General features: G+C 40.1%; 1 protein-coding gene across 1 annotated transcript in view; it reads left to right on the forward strand.

Moving 5' to 3' along the window:
• Nucleotides 1–16,493, forward strand: part of tbck (TBC1 domain containing kinase) — a 32,276-nt gene that overhangs the window by 10,757 nt on the left and 5,026 nt on the right. Inside the window, exons 22-24 of the mRNA XM_028402303.1 lie at nucleotides 1,230–1,391; nucleotides 9,309–9,481; nucleotides 15,221–15,384. Of these exons, the coding sequence (XP_028258104.1) occupies nucleotides 1,230–1,391; nucleotides 9,309–9,481; nucleotides 15,221–15,384 (499 nt within the window). The remainder of the gene's footprint in view (nucleotides 1–1,229; nucleotides 1,392–9,308; nucleotides 9,482–15,220; nucleotides 15,385–16,493) is intronic.

Consider the following 16,493-nt stretch of genomic DNA (forward strand, 5'->3'; position numbering starts at 1 on the left):
TACGCTTTTATCTTTCCACTGATTGCAGGTAGATCTCTGAAGTGGGAGCATATAAGCAGTGCCCAGAGAAATGTGTTTCATCTGAAATTATATGCAGTTAGCCTCTTTATCCAGCAGGCATCTTTCACACAACAACTGTTTGGATAATTTTTGACTTTCTGACATAAATGTGGTATAAATGTGGTAGCCTGCACACTGAGACATAACACAGCCTGTGATTTGCATTAATTGTAGCCAGAATAGTCTGGATATACTTTTTCCATTGATCTGTCTGACACCTGTGCTTTGCTCTGGGATAATTCATCCCATGTGTATGCACACACATGCACAGAGACCACTTCTGGGGTAGAGAAGTGTGCGTTGTGACCCCTTTAGCCCTTTTTCTCCCTCAGAGGCACTGTGTAAGTCCAGTATTCAGGAGGTGTGCCCTTCTGCCTGCTAATGTCCCCAGTCCAATACGAGACAAGGTTGGAGGGTCATCTTCCATTCTCACACACGCACACACACACACACACACACACACACATGCACTGCCTGCCACTCACATGCACCAGTGTACTCAGTTGACTGCTAATGTGGTACACACCATCGGAGGCATTTTCTCAATTCTCATGCTTGCTCTTTCTTGCCTGCCTTATCGGAGTTGCACTCAGCCCACACACATCCGCTGCCTAATATCCATGTTAACAAACCCCAGGATGATATAAACAGGTGGACTTTACTGGTTCTCGTGCATAAATCTCAACAGAAGGCAAACCTGAACATTTAGAATACTAAAAAACAATGAGTGAGTGCACTGGGACATATGAGAACGTGGTTTTATTTGGCTTGAAATAACCTGTGGAGGTTTCTTTCTCTAAAGGCTCCTCAGCCCCCTGATGTTCTTCCTGTCATTTTTCTACAACAACACCCACCTCAAAAACATTTTCCCAGCTGCCTCCCCCACATCAAATATCCCTGCAGGCAACCCTGCCACTGCTCAATTCTGCCTAGTGAGCATCCTATTTTAAAGCCATAGAGCCACGTTCAGTAACGCTTTGGACATGCAAATCAGACTTATTATATACAAACTGGTTACCCGTTTCTCAGTGAGTGCATGTTGCAGGCTATTGTCCCTTGTGCAGGATCCCATTGTGCAGCTCTGGATGGATTTGTCTTTTCAGGCACTCTTGTATTCACTAATTTTGTAAAAATGTCCCTTTGTTGTGTTTATTTCTTTGCCCATACAGACGTTTTTCCTCTGCACAAAATCTTCCATCTGTGGGACACACTGCTGCTCGGTAACTCGTCATTCCCCTTCTGTATTGGCGTAGCCATATTGCAGCAACTCAGGGACCGTCTCTTGGCTAATGGCTTTAATGAATGCATCCTGCTCTTCTCTGATCTGCCAGGTGAGAACTTCAGATATTATTCCTGCCTGTGTATATTCTTTACCTCTCTCTTCAACTCCATCCCATACTCAGACTAGTCCAAAATATACAGCACCTTAATATTATGTTGTTCCACTGTTGGTTCTAAGCAAGTGAAAAACACACTTTTCTAAACTGTTTCAAAGGTTGTCCATCGACATCAACAGCTGGCATTTCTAGAAGGTGTTGTCTCCTTCCTCACAGTGCTAATGTGTGCTGATGTGTCTGAGTTAATGAAATCCTGAAAGCACGCAGCTCTGCTCTCCTCCCCACTTGATGTGCTCCAGGCATGCCGAGCTCTGCTCTGCATCTGTTGAGCAGTCAATGGCTGCGCCCAGGGAATAGGCTGCTCACAACCCCTGTGGTTCCTCTGCATTTGCATCATCTTCATTCACAGCTCCAACTGCATCTTTTGTCTTGCGGGCTGTTTAGCTTTCGTTAGGATCAGGCGAGTAAGTGGCAGATAAGATAACTCATTCAAGAAATTGAGATAGACACAAATAAATGTGAGCAAGAAATTGTATAGGCATACGAGGGCAGCAGGCTGCCTGAGGCAACGACCTGTAAGATACAGATGTCTATATAGTGATAGGAAAGCTGAGCAATGCAACCCAGTACTTTAAGCTTTATTATATTGAAGATATCCTCAGAGAAATTTGGCAAGCAACACAAGTTAATATACCAGAAGTTAGTTTTATAAATGTATTTATATTTGAGCCAACCAGACAGTTAGCTGTGATTGCATCAAAACCAAACATGGTTTTCACAGGCATGTTTATCTCACTGTACCTCATTTTCATAGTGTTTTGTAAAGTGTCACCACACCTTTGTAATAAATAGTATTCATGGCCATTTTCCACTTACGGAACACCAGGTCATACTTTTCTACCGAAACAAAATGCTGGAAGTAGAGCCAAAAATCTGCCAACAGCACAGCTTCCCAAAAATACTTGGCTAACATGTTGGAACCACTGACATCAGGATACTGCAGGTTTTGTGGACATTTGAAAATAAAAAGAGTGAAAGCAGCAGCAGCAGAGAGAGGCTTCTGGGTGAAAAGTTGAACCAGCAGTAGTCCATGGATGTTATGACTTTAAAAGTGAATCCATTAAAAAGAGGCAAGCAGATGCATTCTGTTTGCCATGATTTTCTTCCCACGGAAATAACCCTAGCAGCGCTGGCGCTACCACAGTAATGATGGTAGGGGGGCTGAAGTGGTATTTTTAATGGGCCCTCTCTGTATTAGAAGCTGTATGTATAGATTGCTGGACGTCAGGTGGTTGATGAAGGGTTTGCTCTTTGGAAATGTGCAGTGTAATGTAGTTTGTGTGCACGCTGTCCTGTTAGGTGGATGAGCAAATATCACCAGTAACTTTTGTGGCGTTACTGTTGCAGTGATAGATAATGAAGTAATGGTAGGTTTTTTTCCCCCTTCATTAATTATAAAGATTTGCAGACATTGTGAGTTACAGTTCTTTAGTGTATCATTATGCCAATGTCTCATGCAGTGTAAAAATGAGATGTGGGAGAAGGGGAGGTGAGAATACTGAAACATAGGCTTTTAACTGGAGCAATATGATTGTTAATCCCTGCAGATTTCACTGCATTGTAGACAAGAGGAACAATTCTGTCGCTGTTAAATATGACTCATGAGGAGGGTCAATGAGACAAGCAGGAATTCAGCGGGGTGATTTTGTTCATACAAGCCTAATGGAAGTACGTGCGGATTAACTTTTGTTTGCATGAATTCATCAAGTTTATTTTAAAACAAATCTGCTCCACGGGTTTTAAATGTTGTACAGGCTGGGACTTACTCCGTGCATGTTGGATTCCTCTGTTTCAGAGAGGACTCAGAGCTGTACATGTATTCACTCTGCTCCTTTTCACTTTTACAAAGTGATTACTTCATAAAGTATCGGTGACATAAAGGCTGAGAGTGGCATTCATAATCCTTGTCTTCACAACGTACCCTTTTACCTGGGGTATAGCTCCAGCTTTAAAACTCTATTTCCAAATGCTGCTAAAGCTCTTTTTTTCTTGCTGAAAAGCAGAATGTCATTGGAATTTTAAAACCAATGGAGACGGGGTGATTTGTCCAAAAGGGATGCTGGAGCTCTCTGTAAACTAAGTCCTCTCTTTTCGTCTAACTTTAGTGTTACCATTTTTCACTGTGTTTTACTGCCCAAGTCCAACAGATTAATGTGATTGAGGCAGAAGGCAAAAGGAGATCCAGTTCTCCTTATAAAGGTAAAATATGTTGGCCTGGAGCTACAGTCAGCTCCTTTGGCAACATTTCCTTGGAGGGGCTGCTTCTGCCAGCTTGTTTCTGTATATCACTGCCAGCCTCATTTTCACTGCTTGTGTATACCTGGGTAGTTACAGTGTAATATCTGGCACCCTGTCTAACCTATATTAGGAATGAATTCCGGGCTGTAGAATGACCTCAAACAGGACTTGTTTACTTAAGCTCCCAGCCATGTTCTGCTCCACACTTAGTTTTTGCAAACATACAGACTGCTAAATCCAATACCAGCCAGTCCAGCACAATATTTATCACCCATAAGACACGAACGGTCTTACTACTGTTGGCTCGTTTGGCTACAGTAACAGTGTGTAGCTCTTAGACGGAATCCAACACACATATTTAAGACTCTTTGGTCTTGTGTTGTTTCTGCTAACACCACCTTGCACTTATCGGTGCTTTACTTTATGACCACATCAACCTTAGCTGTACTTGGTCTTTAGGGCTAATTATCAGATGTTGGCCTGCCAAACTAAGACGTGACCTTGGTAAATACTAATGCCTCAGCATCTTAACATGCTGATGTTAGCATTTGGGTCGAAGCAGAGCATTGTCTCTGGAGAGCTCTGCCTTACCAGCTGCTGCAAATTGCAGAAAATGGTACAAAAACTACAGGATTATAGTAACCTGATGCACCAGATGCTTTGTTACACAGCACCATTTGGGGAAAGGAGGAAAATTATTGTATATGTTTATATTCAAAATTCAGACTGCAGAGTTTTTTAATGTTTCTAAACCATAACAGGTGATCAGGGAGGGAAAAACTAAGCTAAACTAAAGCTAAAGTACAGGACAGCATTGAAAATGCAGACACACTGTGCAGAATCCTGCATTGGGCTGTTTTATTAGTCCTGCTGCTGTGCTCCTGCTGGATATCTGGCCATTACTGCCAGCTCCTGCAGTGCGTCTGTTGTATGCACACCTAAAAACTTTATTTGTTTTCTATTGTCCTGCATTATCTTTAAGTTCAAAACGTGTACCTGTGAGTAAATAGAGCTACCGTAATTACATTGAAGGAACTTATCTATTTTATTCATTCCACCAAGAGTGACACATTTTCCCTTATAGTATCTTGTTTAATGTGCGCGTGGACAAAGATTTAAACAGGGGGAACAGAGTGCATGTGTCTCCTCAACCCTGAAGAACCAGATTGGTCTTGCTTGACATTTGTCCTAAGTTTTTCATTCGTCTTCTAGACGTCTTAGTTTACATTTGGGTTCTATTTGATGTGCATTAAATTAGCATTAAATCCAGGGAGCAGCAGCTTCCTCCAAATTCTGATACACTTTTTAGTCATGTATTAGAAATCGTCATCGCTACAGCAAGCTGTGGTTCTGATGTCAAAATGTACAAAAGACCAAGAAGTAACAATGGCTGCTTCACAAGGTATCTGTCAAGCTGTTATCCAGTCAATAATGTCATGTTTTAACATAAGGTTACAGGTCAGATCTCTAGTATTTTATTTCTTGTGAAAAAAAAACTTGAAATTATTGATCTTTTTGTATTATATGCACCAACTGATCGCACATTGGTAAAATGTGATTTCGTTTATCGACCTATAGTGCGTGTGATGCAATGCATAGAATTTCAAAGGAAACAGGTTTGTTGTTGTTGTGAGTAAATTATGTTGGCAGCCTTTGTTAGGGGAAGGTTCTGAAGGTCAGTGTGTCCTCTTCCTCACCACATTCATGTTTATGAACACACACACACACACACTCATTGTGAGTTATGGTGGATATCCTGTGATTTGTGGCCCGCACCTGCTCCTTTTTGCCATCAGGCGTGCAGAATTGATGTTCTCACACAACTGAAGCTCGCATTCATTTGTTTCTGAGCAGACTCCACATGTGTCATATGTTAGTAACTACAGGTCCTGCATGTGTGGAGACAAAAATATGCCCTGCTGCCGGCTGCACATTATAAAAGAGGAAAAATGGACTCAGTCTAGTTTATGCAGCACACAGGAAGGAGGAGACACAGAGAATGTTTGGAATATTTTTATAAACATGTGAAAAAATACAGAATATATCTGAATTGAATATGTGTGATTAAAGATTTATTCAGCAGACATGTTGCAAACTAGCAGTTCCAATTTCAAACTGAGCCATCATGCAGTTTAGTGATTAAGTATACCTGCTTGTGGAGGAGCTCATCATCGCTCACAATTCATGTCACGTACATTATTAAGATTTTTATAAATTCCCTCCTGTGTGGGATGGAAGCCGATATTTAGTGCCAATGACTGTGTCCGTGGTTACTCAGTAAAGCATTTGACATAATAAAAGCTTTAGACAGATGGATGAACTTTGGAATGAATCACAAGTAGACTTGACATTTAGTTATGAAATAAGAGGAAAGCCCTTTTCCTTTTCTTCCTGTCTGCAAGTGTCAGAATAAAAGTTAACGGTCAAGATGACATCGCAGGACAGTGACTCTTAAATGATTCAGACACACTCCTCTCTTTCCCTGCTTCTAGGCCGTAAATGGGGCTGCTAACAATAATTCTCAGTGACAAGCCTATTACATATAACACCTCTCCTCTGACCAGGAGAGGTTTCAAAGACACTGATAGTCATGTATAGGTTCCCAAATCATCATTATGTCAGTATATTCACACGTCATTATTGTACACTCAAATACAGATTTATCTTAACAAAAACGAACCTTCAGACTATTCAAGAAGATCTGCTGAATTCCTTTCTGTTGAGTTTTGTGAATGATATGACAGCTAATACAACAGTGCATAAAAGAAAATGTGAAACAGGTCACCTCTGCTGCAACATTTTGCCTTGGAGCTAGTAATATATCTCTGCTCGCTGTTTGTTGGTAATTAATCTCATTTTGTGATTCCCATTTGCTTAGTCTTGTAGCCTTGGGTAATCTATACAACTCTCTCCTGTTTGGAGACTTCATTGATTCACAATGGACCAGAGAGGCTCTCCGGCTGACAGGAGCCATGTGTTTACTGATGATGCAGCGGCATTTGCCTTCACGGGACATTAGCATCTGCCTCAATGAGCTGAGATGGGCACAGAAGTGATGAGCTCTTGTTATAGATGTTTAGTTTTGTGAAAAACAGCCACAAGGCAACACTACACACACAGACATCTTAAAAACTCCATATTTCCATCTTCCATGAAAGATTAGGTGTGGAAAGTTTAAAATCAGGTTAAGTACCGTGTGGTAGGTTTTAGTGTGAGTTGTATTGCTACACTTGGGACTAAGTGCACATATGCGAATAACTAATGCCGGGTGCCTGTGTTTTAGTTACATTCATTAAATGAATAATGTCATTTTATAGTGTTTCTGATTGAGCTGTAATCAGCAGCCACTGATGTCTGACAGGCTCCTTCATGTGCGGTTTCACGCAGTGACACAAAAAAAAGCTTCAGTAACACACTGCACAACTTGTGTTTATAATTAGTAGTGTATATATATATACACACACACACACAACATCTGCATTATTGCAAACATGGCTTGGCCTCATTTGTATTTTAAGCACTCACACGTTTCAGTGCTGATGCTTTGTTTTCCCTGGTGCATCTGCGCAGCACCAACATTTGGCCACACCTGCAGGGAACTATTGAGTCTTTTTTTGATTTTTATGCAAGTCCAAAAAAGCAGTCAGTCACAGCTGTGCTTCTTCAGAATAAGTCTTCTGTTTCAGTTAAGGTTACACTTTTATCCTGCAGATTGGGCACGCTGTTGTAGATGAGCTGAATGCCCCAGACAACTGAGCCACAATATCAATGTGTTTGAAGAAACTTTTTTGTGATTCTTTTCACAGCTCTCTGGGATGGATTTTTTTCGGTATGAACTGGTGGAGAAGTTTCAGTGTTTGAAAGACTGAGTAAAGAAATAGGAATGCATAATAACATTGGCATTTTGTCAATGCCAGCTGATTATAGGGTTATCAGAATTGGTCAAAATAATGCTCTTAGCATGCATCAATAATTACATCATCTCCTCTGTTAGTATGTGGACAAGTGTGTTGGGTAGAGTTAGTGAATCCACCAAAAATTTGTTGAATCAGCAATAAACCTGAGTGATCTGCACATCAGATATGAGTGAAAACCCCAAATTCCTCAAATAGATTAATATATTGTAGAATTAGATGAACTTGTGCCTACATAGGTATTTGAAGTGTCTGATAATATGGACTGATCAGGGCTAATCCTCTTTCATGGTGTGTTTTATACAGCATTAAGAGTTTTGCACCTCATACTAAAATCAATTTTATGTTATTAATTCAGTTAACTAAAGGTTCTCACCTTCATTATTGTTATTTCTGTCTTTCAATTCCCTAAAGCTCCCGAGTTCTGCTATGTGTGGTAACAAGTCAGAGCCTACAATCAGCGCCTCTACATAATTACTAAAATGTGATTTTGTCTGACAAAAAGAAAAATTGCTCCTTATAAAAAATTGGCTGTCTTGGAATGCCCAGCTGAGCCCAGGGCTTGTTAAAGCTGCTATCAATCTCCTCTTCCTCATTTCTGCCTCTTTTAGCAGCAGGAGTGATTGCATGCAGCATTCATGGCCCCAGGGAGGGAAAATGTGTTTCCCTGAACTGCCTCCGAGCCTGTTGTTGAGGAATCTCAGCCCACCAGTGTGTTTTTCACTACAACGGACCTTGTAACTGAGTTTGTGAGGTCCTAGCCCACGAGGCCTGACAGCCCCTATAACTTTCTCGCTGCTGTGGGATTGAGAGGAAGGAAAAGATGCATTTTTTACAAATTCACTTGAGCCAAATCCAGGTGCAGGTCAGACCAAGGAGCACTCATTAGACAGGGCTGCTTATTAGCCATAAAAAAAAGGAGTTGAAAGAGAGGGCCCCGTCAGTGTAAAAGATTGTGAAGGAAAGAATTCCTAATTTACCCAAATCCTTGGCTAATCCAGCGAGTCCCTGTTCCCTAATCCTCTTTATTCTCAAAGCAAGATGCGGGAGAAGCATGGATACCGCTGCAGAGGCATTCTGGGAAAGAGGGAACATTTTTGCTTTGCACTGAAAAAACTTATTTTAGGGCAACAGCTCAGAAGATGGACAGCAGCTAAAAGATGGGTAGTTATTATCCTAGAGAGACTGTTGAATGACTCCTTAAGACTATTAGCGGCAGTGAAATACCAAGGTCAAGCTGCACTGCAACTAAACTCCCCACATTTACATAATCTGCTGTGCTTTATATTTGTCAGGGGAAGAAATGATTCATTTTTTTTCATGCCTTCAAAATTAAAACAACAACTGAATGAATTGTCACTGAATTAGGAACATAGATGTCCTCAATTCTTACTTTCATTGAGCAGCATTGTTTAAAATGTGTATTTGTTTAGTGCTTTAAATTTAAATAGTGAGAATGAGATCAGCTGCATTTGTAGCAGCACTTGTGTTTAGTTTAGTGATACTGAATACAATCTTGAAAGGATGTCAGGTGTGGGAGTGTGAAGTGGGCCAAACCTTAAACAGGACTTTATGATCAGACAACATGTTCGTTTCTGTTCTATTTGAAACCAGAAGTCATTGGTTGTTGGGCAACAAAACATCACGTTCAGTTTAAATTGAGAACGACTCAACATTTTGTGTTGTTTTTGTTGCACAGAAATTGACATTGAGCGCTGTGTCCGTGAATCCATCAACCTGTTCTGCTGGACTCCAAAGAGCGCTACATACCGGCAACACGCTCAGCCACCAAAAGCCACAGGTGACAATGGCTTTGGGAAAACTGCAACATACTTCTCATCTGACTACCAGGACATGCCCAAGACGGACCTAGTGAGTTTTACTAATGTCATACTCATACAATGCAGCTAATATGAAGTGAATGTGTATTTAATATACTGTATGTTCACCTTTGCTTTACTAAATTCTTTTTATTTTGTTCTGGTTTAACGTGATGATGACTCACCCGTCTGACATGGGGGTAATTTAAAGCCTTAACACAAAGTGGTAATATGGTGGTGGGTTAGAAGCAGAGTATAGACTTTTTCCCATCATTAATTCATCACATTTTGATTGCATGACTGTTCTGATAAATCAGTCATGACATTCTGGCTTTTCTGAATGTGGGTTTATGTAACAGTCCATTGCTATGAATACTGTTCTGCTCACATCCAGTCTGCCAAAGACGTCTCATGAATTTCATTTTAAAAGAGTAGCGGTAAAAATAGTTAATTCTTAATTTTATGAAGGATATTGATGAGATTATGTCTTTTACACAGGCTTTTGTCTTTGTTTATTTTGGTGCTGTAGCCCTGTCTGCCCTTCACGCTTGAATGCATCATGTCCAGAAAGCTCACAATCACCCTTGTCAGCCCTATCTGCTATGTGCCCAAGTGATTGCTGTAATCTTTCTCATTCAGCCGAAGCTCATTTGTATGGGTGGTGGCATTGATCCGTGGTCGCATCTACGTGCAACCCACCTCTTCCTCTGAAACCATTCTGGCAGGAGTGCACTGTGTTCAAATGTCACTCTCATAACTGGAGTGACCACATTACCAATAAACAAATAAAATGCTGTGTGCATCACAGACAGAAAGAACTTGAAACCATCCTTGTAAGTAAAATTGAATTTTAAAGAAAGAACATTTCTCCCATGAAACATTTCCAACAGGAAAATAAACTTCACATCTCGTGTGTTCTAAACTGGTCAGACTGACCCTGTATACCTGTAAACAGTACTGTGGCTGTTGTTCACACTGCCAGAAATATTCTAACAGGTGGCTTAGCTGAAGCTGCACTGATGCGTATGCAGTATGTTTGTGTTACATGCATCCTATGGCTCGTCTCTCTGGTAACAGAGCAGGCGGCCGTGTCAGCAGATTCTCGGCGCTAGTAGACATCCATCTCACTGGACAGCTGCTGTCCACTCAGCTTGGCCTGAAGGACTGAAGAGGAGAGAACAGGCTCTCCTTTTTCTCTGTCACTAACAAGACGCAAACATACCAAAACAAGTACAAAAATATATACAACGGGCTGTACTGTAATATAACACAATCTTTATTCAGTAAGGTGATCTTTATTGAATTCAGTCTTGACTGACTGCCATAATAATTGGCTGGTCTCGAGTAATAATCCCTCTATGCAGGTAATTGAATTCTCATATGAACATTTTTAATTGGTCCATTTAAGATAATTTTGTGTAATGTTCCAGTGTGACTTTGGGCCACCAAGTAATTGTGAACATTGCAAAATGGTGAGTGAGTGGAAGTGTCTGGATGAACAGATGTTTCACTGTACTTCTTGTAACAGGTGGCAGGGATTATATTACAGTGATGTCCATGAATAAACGGGAATGCTCTGTAGTTCCACTCTTTTACTTTTATGCATGAAATAGTCCCATAAAACTGTGAACAGTGCATTCATCCATCCAGGTTTCACTCTTGGTCGTTCAGTGCATGCTTTTTTTCTTATTATTTCCTGATTTGATTTGAGTTTTTATGCTTTGTAGCCTCCGTATTTACACAAACATCTAGCTCACCAGCCTAGTGGAAGTCGTTTTTTTTTGTTTGTCCAATTTATTTTTTATTCCAATTAAAAAGGGCTGCAGGTAAAAAAACAATCTCCTGCAACTAAAGTGATATGAAAAAATAGAAATAAAGCTAGGGCATGAAATATGACCAATTACAATAGGAACAATGAATGACTGAATAACTTGTGTTTTACAAAGTAGGTGTTGATCCTAGATGTGCTGTTTCTGTGTGTCAGAACAAATGCTGCATGTATATTTACAAACTGCAATATTGTTGTTTTTTTTGTTTGTTTTTTTTTGGGGGGGGGGGGGTTTATGCACAGCTGAGACATCACATGTGCTAATGCAACAACAAAACATTCATTTCAGCCACGTTAACTTAGCTGTTAAAGTGCATGTCTGGTCAGCAAAAATTGAGCTGAATTTTTATTTTAAAAAGTTGCTGCTTCTGCCCTTCCAAAAATCAGGTCTGGTAACTGCTGTGTGGACAGATTTAGAACAAGATGTTTATGAGAAGAAGATTCTTAGCTTTAAAATTCATCTGTGTTTGTGTATCTGTGTGTGTGTGTGTAGCTGCTGTGAGGGGTATTTGTTGTCAGCATTTTTCTCAGATCATGACCTCAATTATGCTCGTCTTCTCTTTGTCTGACTGCAGACTTGGCAGATAGTGTGGTTCTATTTTAGAGATGATGCTCAAACTGTGCGCCTGTATTGTTTGATCTGTGAACATCTCAGCACGGTTGTAATCATGCGGTGTGAAGGCTCTTCAGATGAGTCATTGACCTTGTCATCAAGCTTTATCCAAGATGTGTAACATTATTATTCCTGGTTCAATATGTTAAGTGATGAGTTCTAACTGTTCTGCATGTACGTGTACCGTGAGCACTACTGTGCAGACGCACACACAGGCACAAACCACTGCAGAAGATTCACGTCTGCTTTTCCACAGCTCTGGTTTTCTGTCTCATCACTGTCAGGCCAGTAAAATGCCAAAGTGTCATTAAGCCACTCTTGGCTGGTACGCCGTTCTCACCGTGACATTTAAGTTTCTATGCGATGCTCCATCCTTCGAAATATTAAGCCTATTTCTTTCAGTATAATGTACACGAACGCACTTCGGGTCCATTGTCTCTATCCACTTTTCAGCATCAGTCAAGATCCACTCATAGCTGATGTAAAAATGTCTTGTTGCTGCACCATTAACGCCCATTTGTCAGTTACTCTTAAATGATGTGTACAGAAAAGATTAACATTGGTTGGTTGACATAGCTACAGCTGGTATGTAGTGTCCTTTGGCAAAGAGTGCGTGTCTAAAAGGTGTTTTTGTTGTTGTTGTGAGTAATCTTTTAAAAGCATTCCTTATGTCCAGACTCTTTGACCCTCTCCAACATTTTCAACACTTTTTATGTTTATGTAGTCGATCATTTATAAAAGTACACAGATCTAAAGGTCAGTTTAAAAAGAAACAATCATTTTCTCCTTCCCCTATTTTCCCTTTTCTTCCACTGACGAACATGTTTACATCTATTACACTAAGTTGAAGCATCAGTTCTTCAGGGTTGTGGTTTGTGCTCTGACAGGGCCACCTTATGCAGGCAGTGATGTGTTTGGACAAACTTCAGGGTGCACACCATGCCTGATGTAGACTGTGGTCCTTCTTTTCTTCTTTTTTTTTTACCTCATTCTTTATTGTGTCTTTGGAATCACCTTAGCTGGACACACACCTCCAAGGAGATAAGCTGCAATATTAAATCATCCCTATTTATGGATAACTTGTCAAACAGCTGACTGGTGAATAGCAAACCTCTTAGAGATGACTATTGTATGCCCCCTGTTTGCCTTTATTCATCTTGCTAATAGCAGATTCAGATGGAGTTATTAAGGTTTAAATAGTGTGTTTGTGTACTTTCTAAAGTGTGAATGGTTGTTGTTAAATCATACATATTTGGCTCATTTCTCAGCCCAGGATGTTGCTGCTTCCATCAACTTGAAGGCGGCTGTGATTGCCCCAACATAAGAAGGCACTTGTGCAAACATTTAAAAGAAAAATGTGGACATTGCCATCAGCAGATTATATACATTTTAGGATGTTGGCTACAAACAACAGCATCTTGTTGGCTCGTCATTCCAGGTCAGCAATTTCCTGGTGAAAAACTTGATATTGTGTTGTTTGTTTTCATCTCATTGGAAAGACAAAATATTCAAAATGTCTTTATTAAAATTCAGTTCAACATTCCATTATTCAACATTATTTGCATGATGGTGAGTGTCAGTGTCAACAGTGTGCACCCACTGCTTTGTATTAAATAGGCTGCCTTACTTCACATAGTATATAATTACTTGTCAGCTAGACATGAGTTTTTTTCTCTAACAAACCAAATAGTAATAACAATGGCAGTGAGACTTAAAGATTGAAATTTTGCTGGTGCTCTTGTGTTGTTTTAAGCTCTGTGTGGGTAATTTTAAAAAGCAGAAGAAAACAAAACACAACTTCTCTAGTCTCCTTCCTTTTGCTTTTCCAGCAGTGTTCATGTAGCTCAGTGAAATATCCATGCAAATTATTACTATAGCAGATGGCAGCAGATATTGCTGTAATCACATTTATAATCAGACTGATGAATATTTATTAGACACAAAAAGAAAAAGCTTTTAAAAAGTTAAAGTACAACAGAGTCCATTCATCCAGAATGTTATGGAATATTCCATATACTCAGTCACTCTTTGTCCCACTCTCACCAGCTCTCAGAAGCTGATAACAAACTTAACACATGATGATGCACAGGAGGAAAGATTTTAATCAGTGTTTCTCCATAGTGAAGACAGCTGCCTGATTTTTTTTTTTTAATCGGATCAATCCAGAGTTATTAGCAAATGAATGGATCTTAACTAGCAGGGATAGCTTGAGGTTAATGTTGGAACACAGCTGTTTTTACCCACATGTTAGTCAAAATTGATTGGGGATAGTATTAGTGTATGTATTCTGTAACTGGTGCTGAATGTTGCTACATCAATCTGGATAAATATTGGAAAATATTTCCAAAGACTGCAGCAGAAGCAGGCGGGGGGTCAGGAGGAAACGGCTGCAGCTAATGAAGAGCGATGGAGTCTAATTCTGAGGGCAGTGCTTCTCACAGTAGCATGTGTAACTGAGAATTGTAAGATCTTTACTTCAAATAGTCAAATATTCTGTGTAAGGAATTGGAACGTGTGCTGTTGGTTGTACTAATGTGTGAGGATCAACTTCAAAAATAGTTATATGAGAATGATTTTTTTTCTGGGCTACAGATGTCTCCTTCACTGTTGGGTGGGCTGGAGATTATCCAGCTGACCAATGGAGTTAACTGCCTTCTAACATTTTATTTCATGGATGGAAAAACTTTGGCATTTAACCTACTGGTCGGTCAGTTGGCCCTTCTAATCCTTCTCTGTTTAATGTCCATCATATGATGTGTCAGATCTCAGAGCAGCCTGTACCAGACTGATAAACAACTGTGATTCTCACTATAATATTTTAACTCCCTGACAAGCAGCAGCTGTCTTCTCTGTGGAGAAACGTAGAGGAACTGTGTGGCATCCCTCAGTGTCATGTAAAATGCTTCCATTGCATATGGGAATCATGGTGGATAGCACTAGTCCCTGCTGCAGAGCTCAGAGTTCAGTCCCCTGCAGCCATGCCTCTGGCTGGCTGCTTTAATGAACCTGTTTGGCAGTTCAGGTGGAAACTGGACAGGATCATGTTCTGGCCGCTGCTGCTCTGTGTCTGTGGTCCTCTGAGCTGTTTTATAGTACTGTATAATCCAATTCTGTGCTTGGATTAGTTGTAGGATTGTAGAATAAAGCATGGTGTAAAATGCAGAGAGGGGTTATTTAACATGGAAGGCATTCAAGTGTAATCGCTGGTTTCCTGGTTTACTATCTTTCTTTTGTCATATTACAATGATTATCGAACTGTATTATTCAAATTATATCGGAAATTCTCTGAGCGCATGTTTTCCTATTTTCTCCCATTTTTATCTGATCGCCTGTGAATTCCTCTCTTGTAGTCTCGGGAGCCTCTGGCGCTGTGTGACCTGAAAGCAGAAGTATCTCCCAGGATCTCGGCTGAGGACTTAATCGACCTCTGCGAACTGTCTTTGGCCGGGCCCACCAAGAGAAGCAGAGCCGGCAAGCCCAAAATCGTTGCTGTGGATATTCGCAGTGTGGAAGAGTATCCTTACCACTCCCATGGAAGGCAAACATTTGCCTTCAGCACCTGAGTAGCATCCAGATAAGGCTGCTTTCAGCAGTATTTACACCATCAAACCTCTTTCAACTAGTGACTTCTATTAGTCAAATATTAGCTGTCATAATAAGATGCAGCAGGAATAATAGCTGAAACTTATAGTTAGTTATCATTTCCTGCAGGGAATCGAGGTGTTTACATCCTGCTTTCCATCTGAGTATTCTGGCAGCATATCCAGGTTTTTAAGAAATCAGGAAAACTGTTCACATATAGCCAGAATAGTACTGCATAAATCCCAAATCATATCCAGTATAATCATCTTCCAAACCCATTACTGACTATTTTATGGAGCTGCTGCTTATTTATTTATTTATTTATTACATTTAAAATTACAGCACAGCCACACATGAATATAACCACACATCTAATACTCAACACCAGAATTTAAATGCACTATATATAATGCTGCTGCCAGATTCTGCAACACTGAGTTAGTTCCTTCTACACAGGCAGCCCTACCACATTCTGCAGTCTGAGAGATGAGAGAATAAAGTGGTGCAGATTAGCCGGGGAGCCAATATAACAATTTTCTCTTTATACATATTTTTTTTATGTCTGTAATAGTCATGACAAATTTCTTCTTGTCTGGCCAGCCTATTTAAATGTGGAATGTACCAGACATTCTTTCTGTGCAGACGGTCAGAGAGAGGAAAGTGTCTACAGAGTAGTCTGTACTAACCTTAGGAAAAAAATTGTCCTGTAGTTTTTAAAAAAAAAAGTTTAAAATTCATGCTTTAGAAATGGATTTTTGTGTGACATTAATATTAATAACAAATAATCATTGCCTTTATTTGCATGCACACACAGTGATGTCTCCCATACACAAAAAGTCCTTCAGATTAAATACAAAAATTTCTCCTGCTTGTCAAAATCAATAGTCTCTTTATCCATCTTTTCATAGCTCTGCATAAAATTACAGCGTTACATAAAGACATCCATGTTGCCTCTACTCATTGCTTCACAATGTCCTAGAAAACCTTGAATTTATTACACATTTAACCCACCAGAGGGAATGAGCCTCAAACCGTCAACTC

This window comes from Parambassis ranga, chromosome 1, assembly GCF_900634625.1.
Source record: "Parambassis ranga chromosome 1, fParRan2.1, whole genome shotgun sequence".
Taxonomy (NCBI): domain Eukaryota; kingdom Metazoa; phylum Chordata; class Actinopteri; family Ambassidae; genus Parambassis; species Parambassis ranga.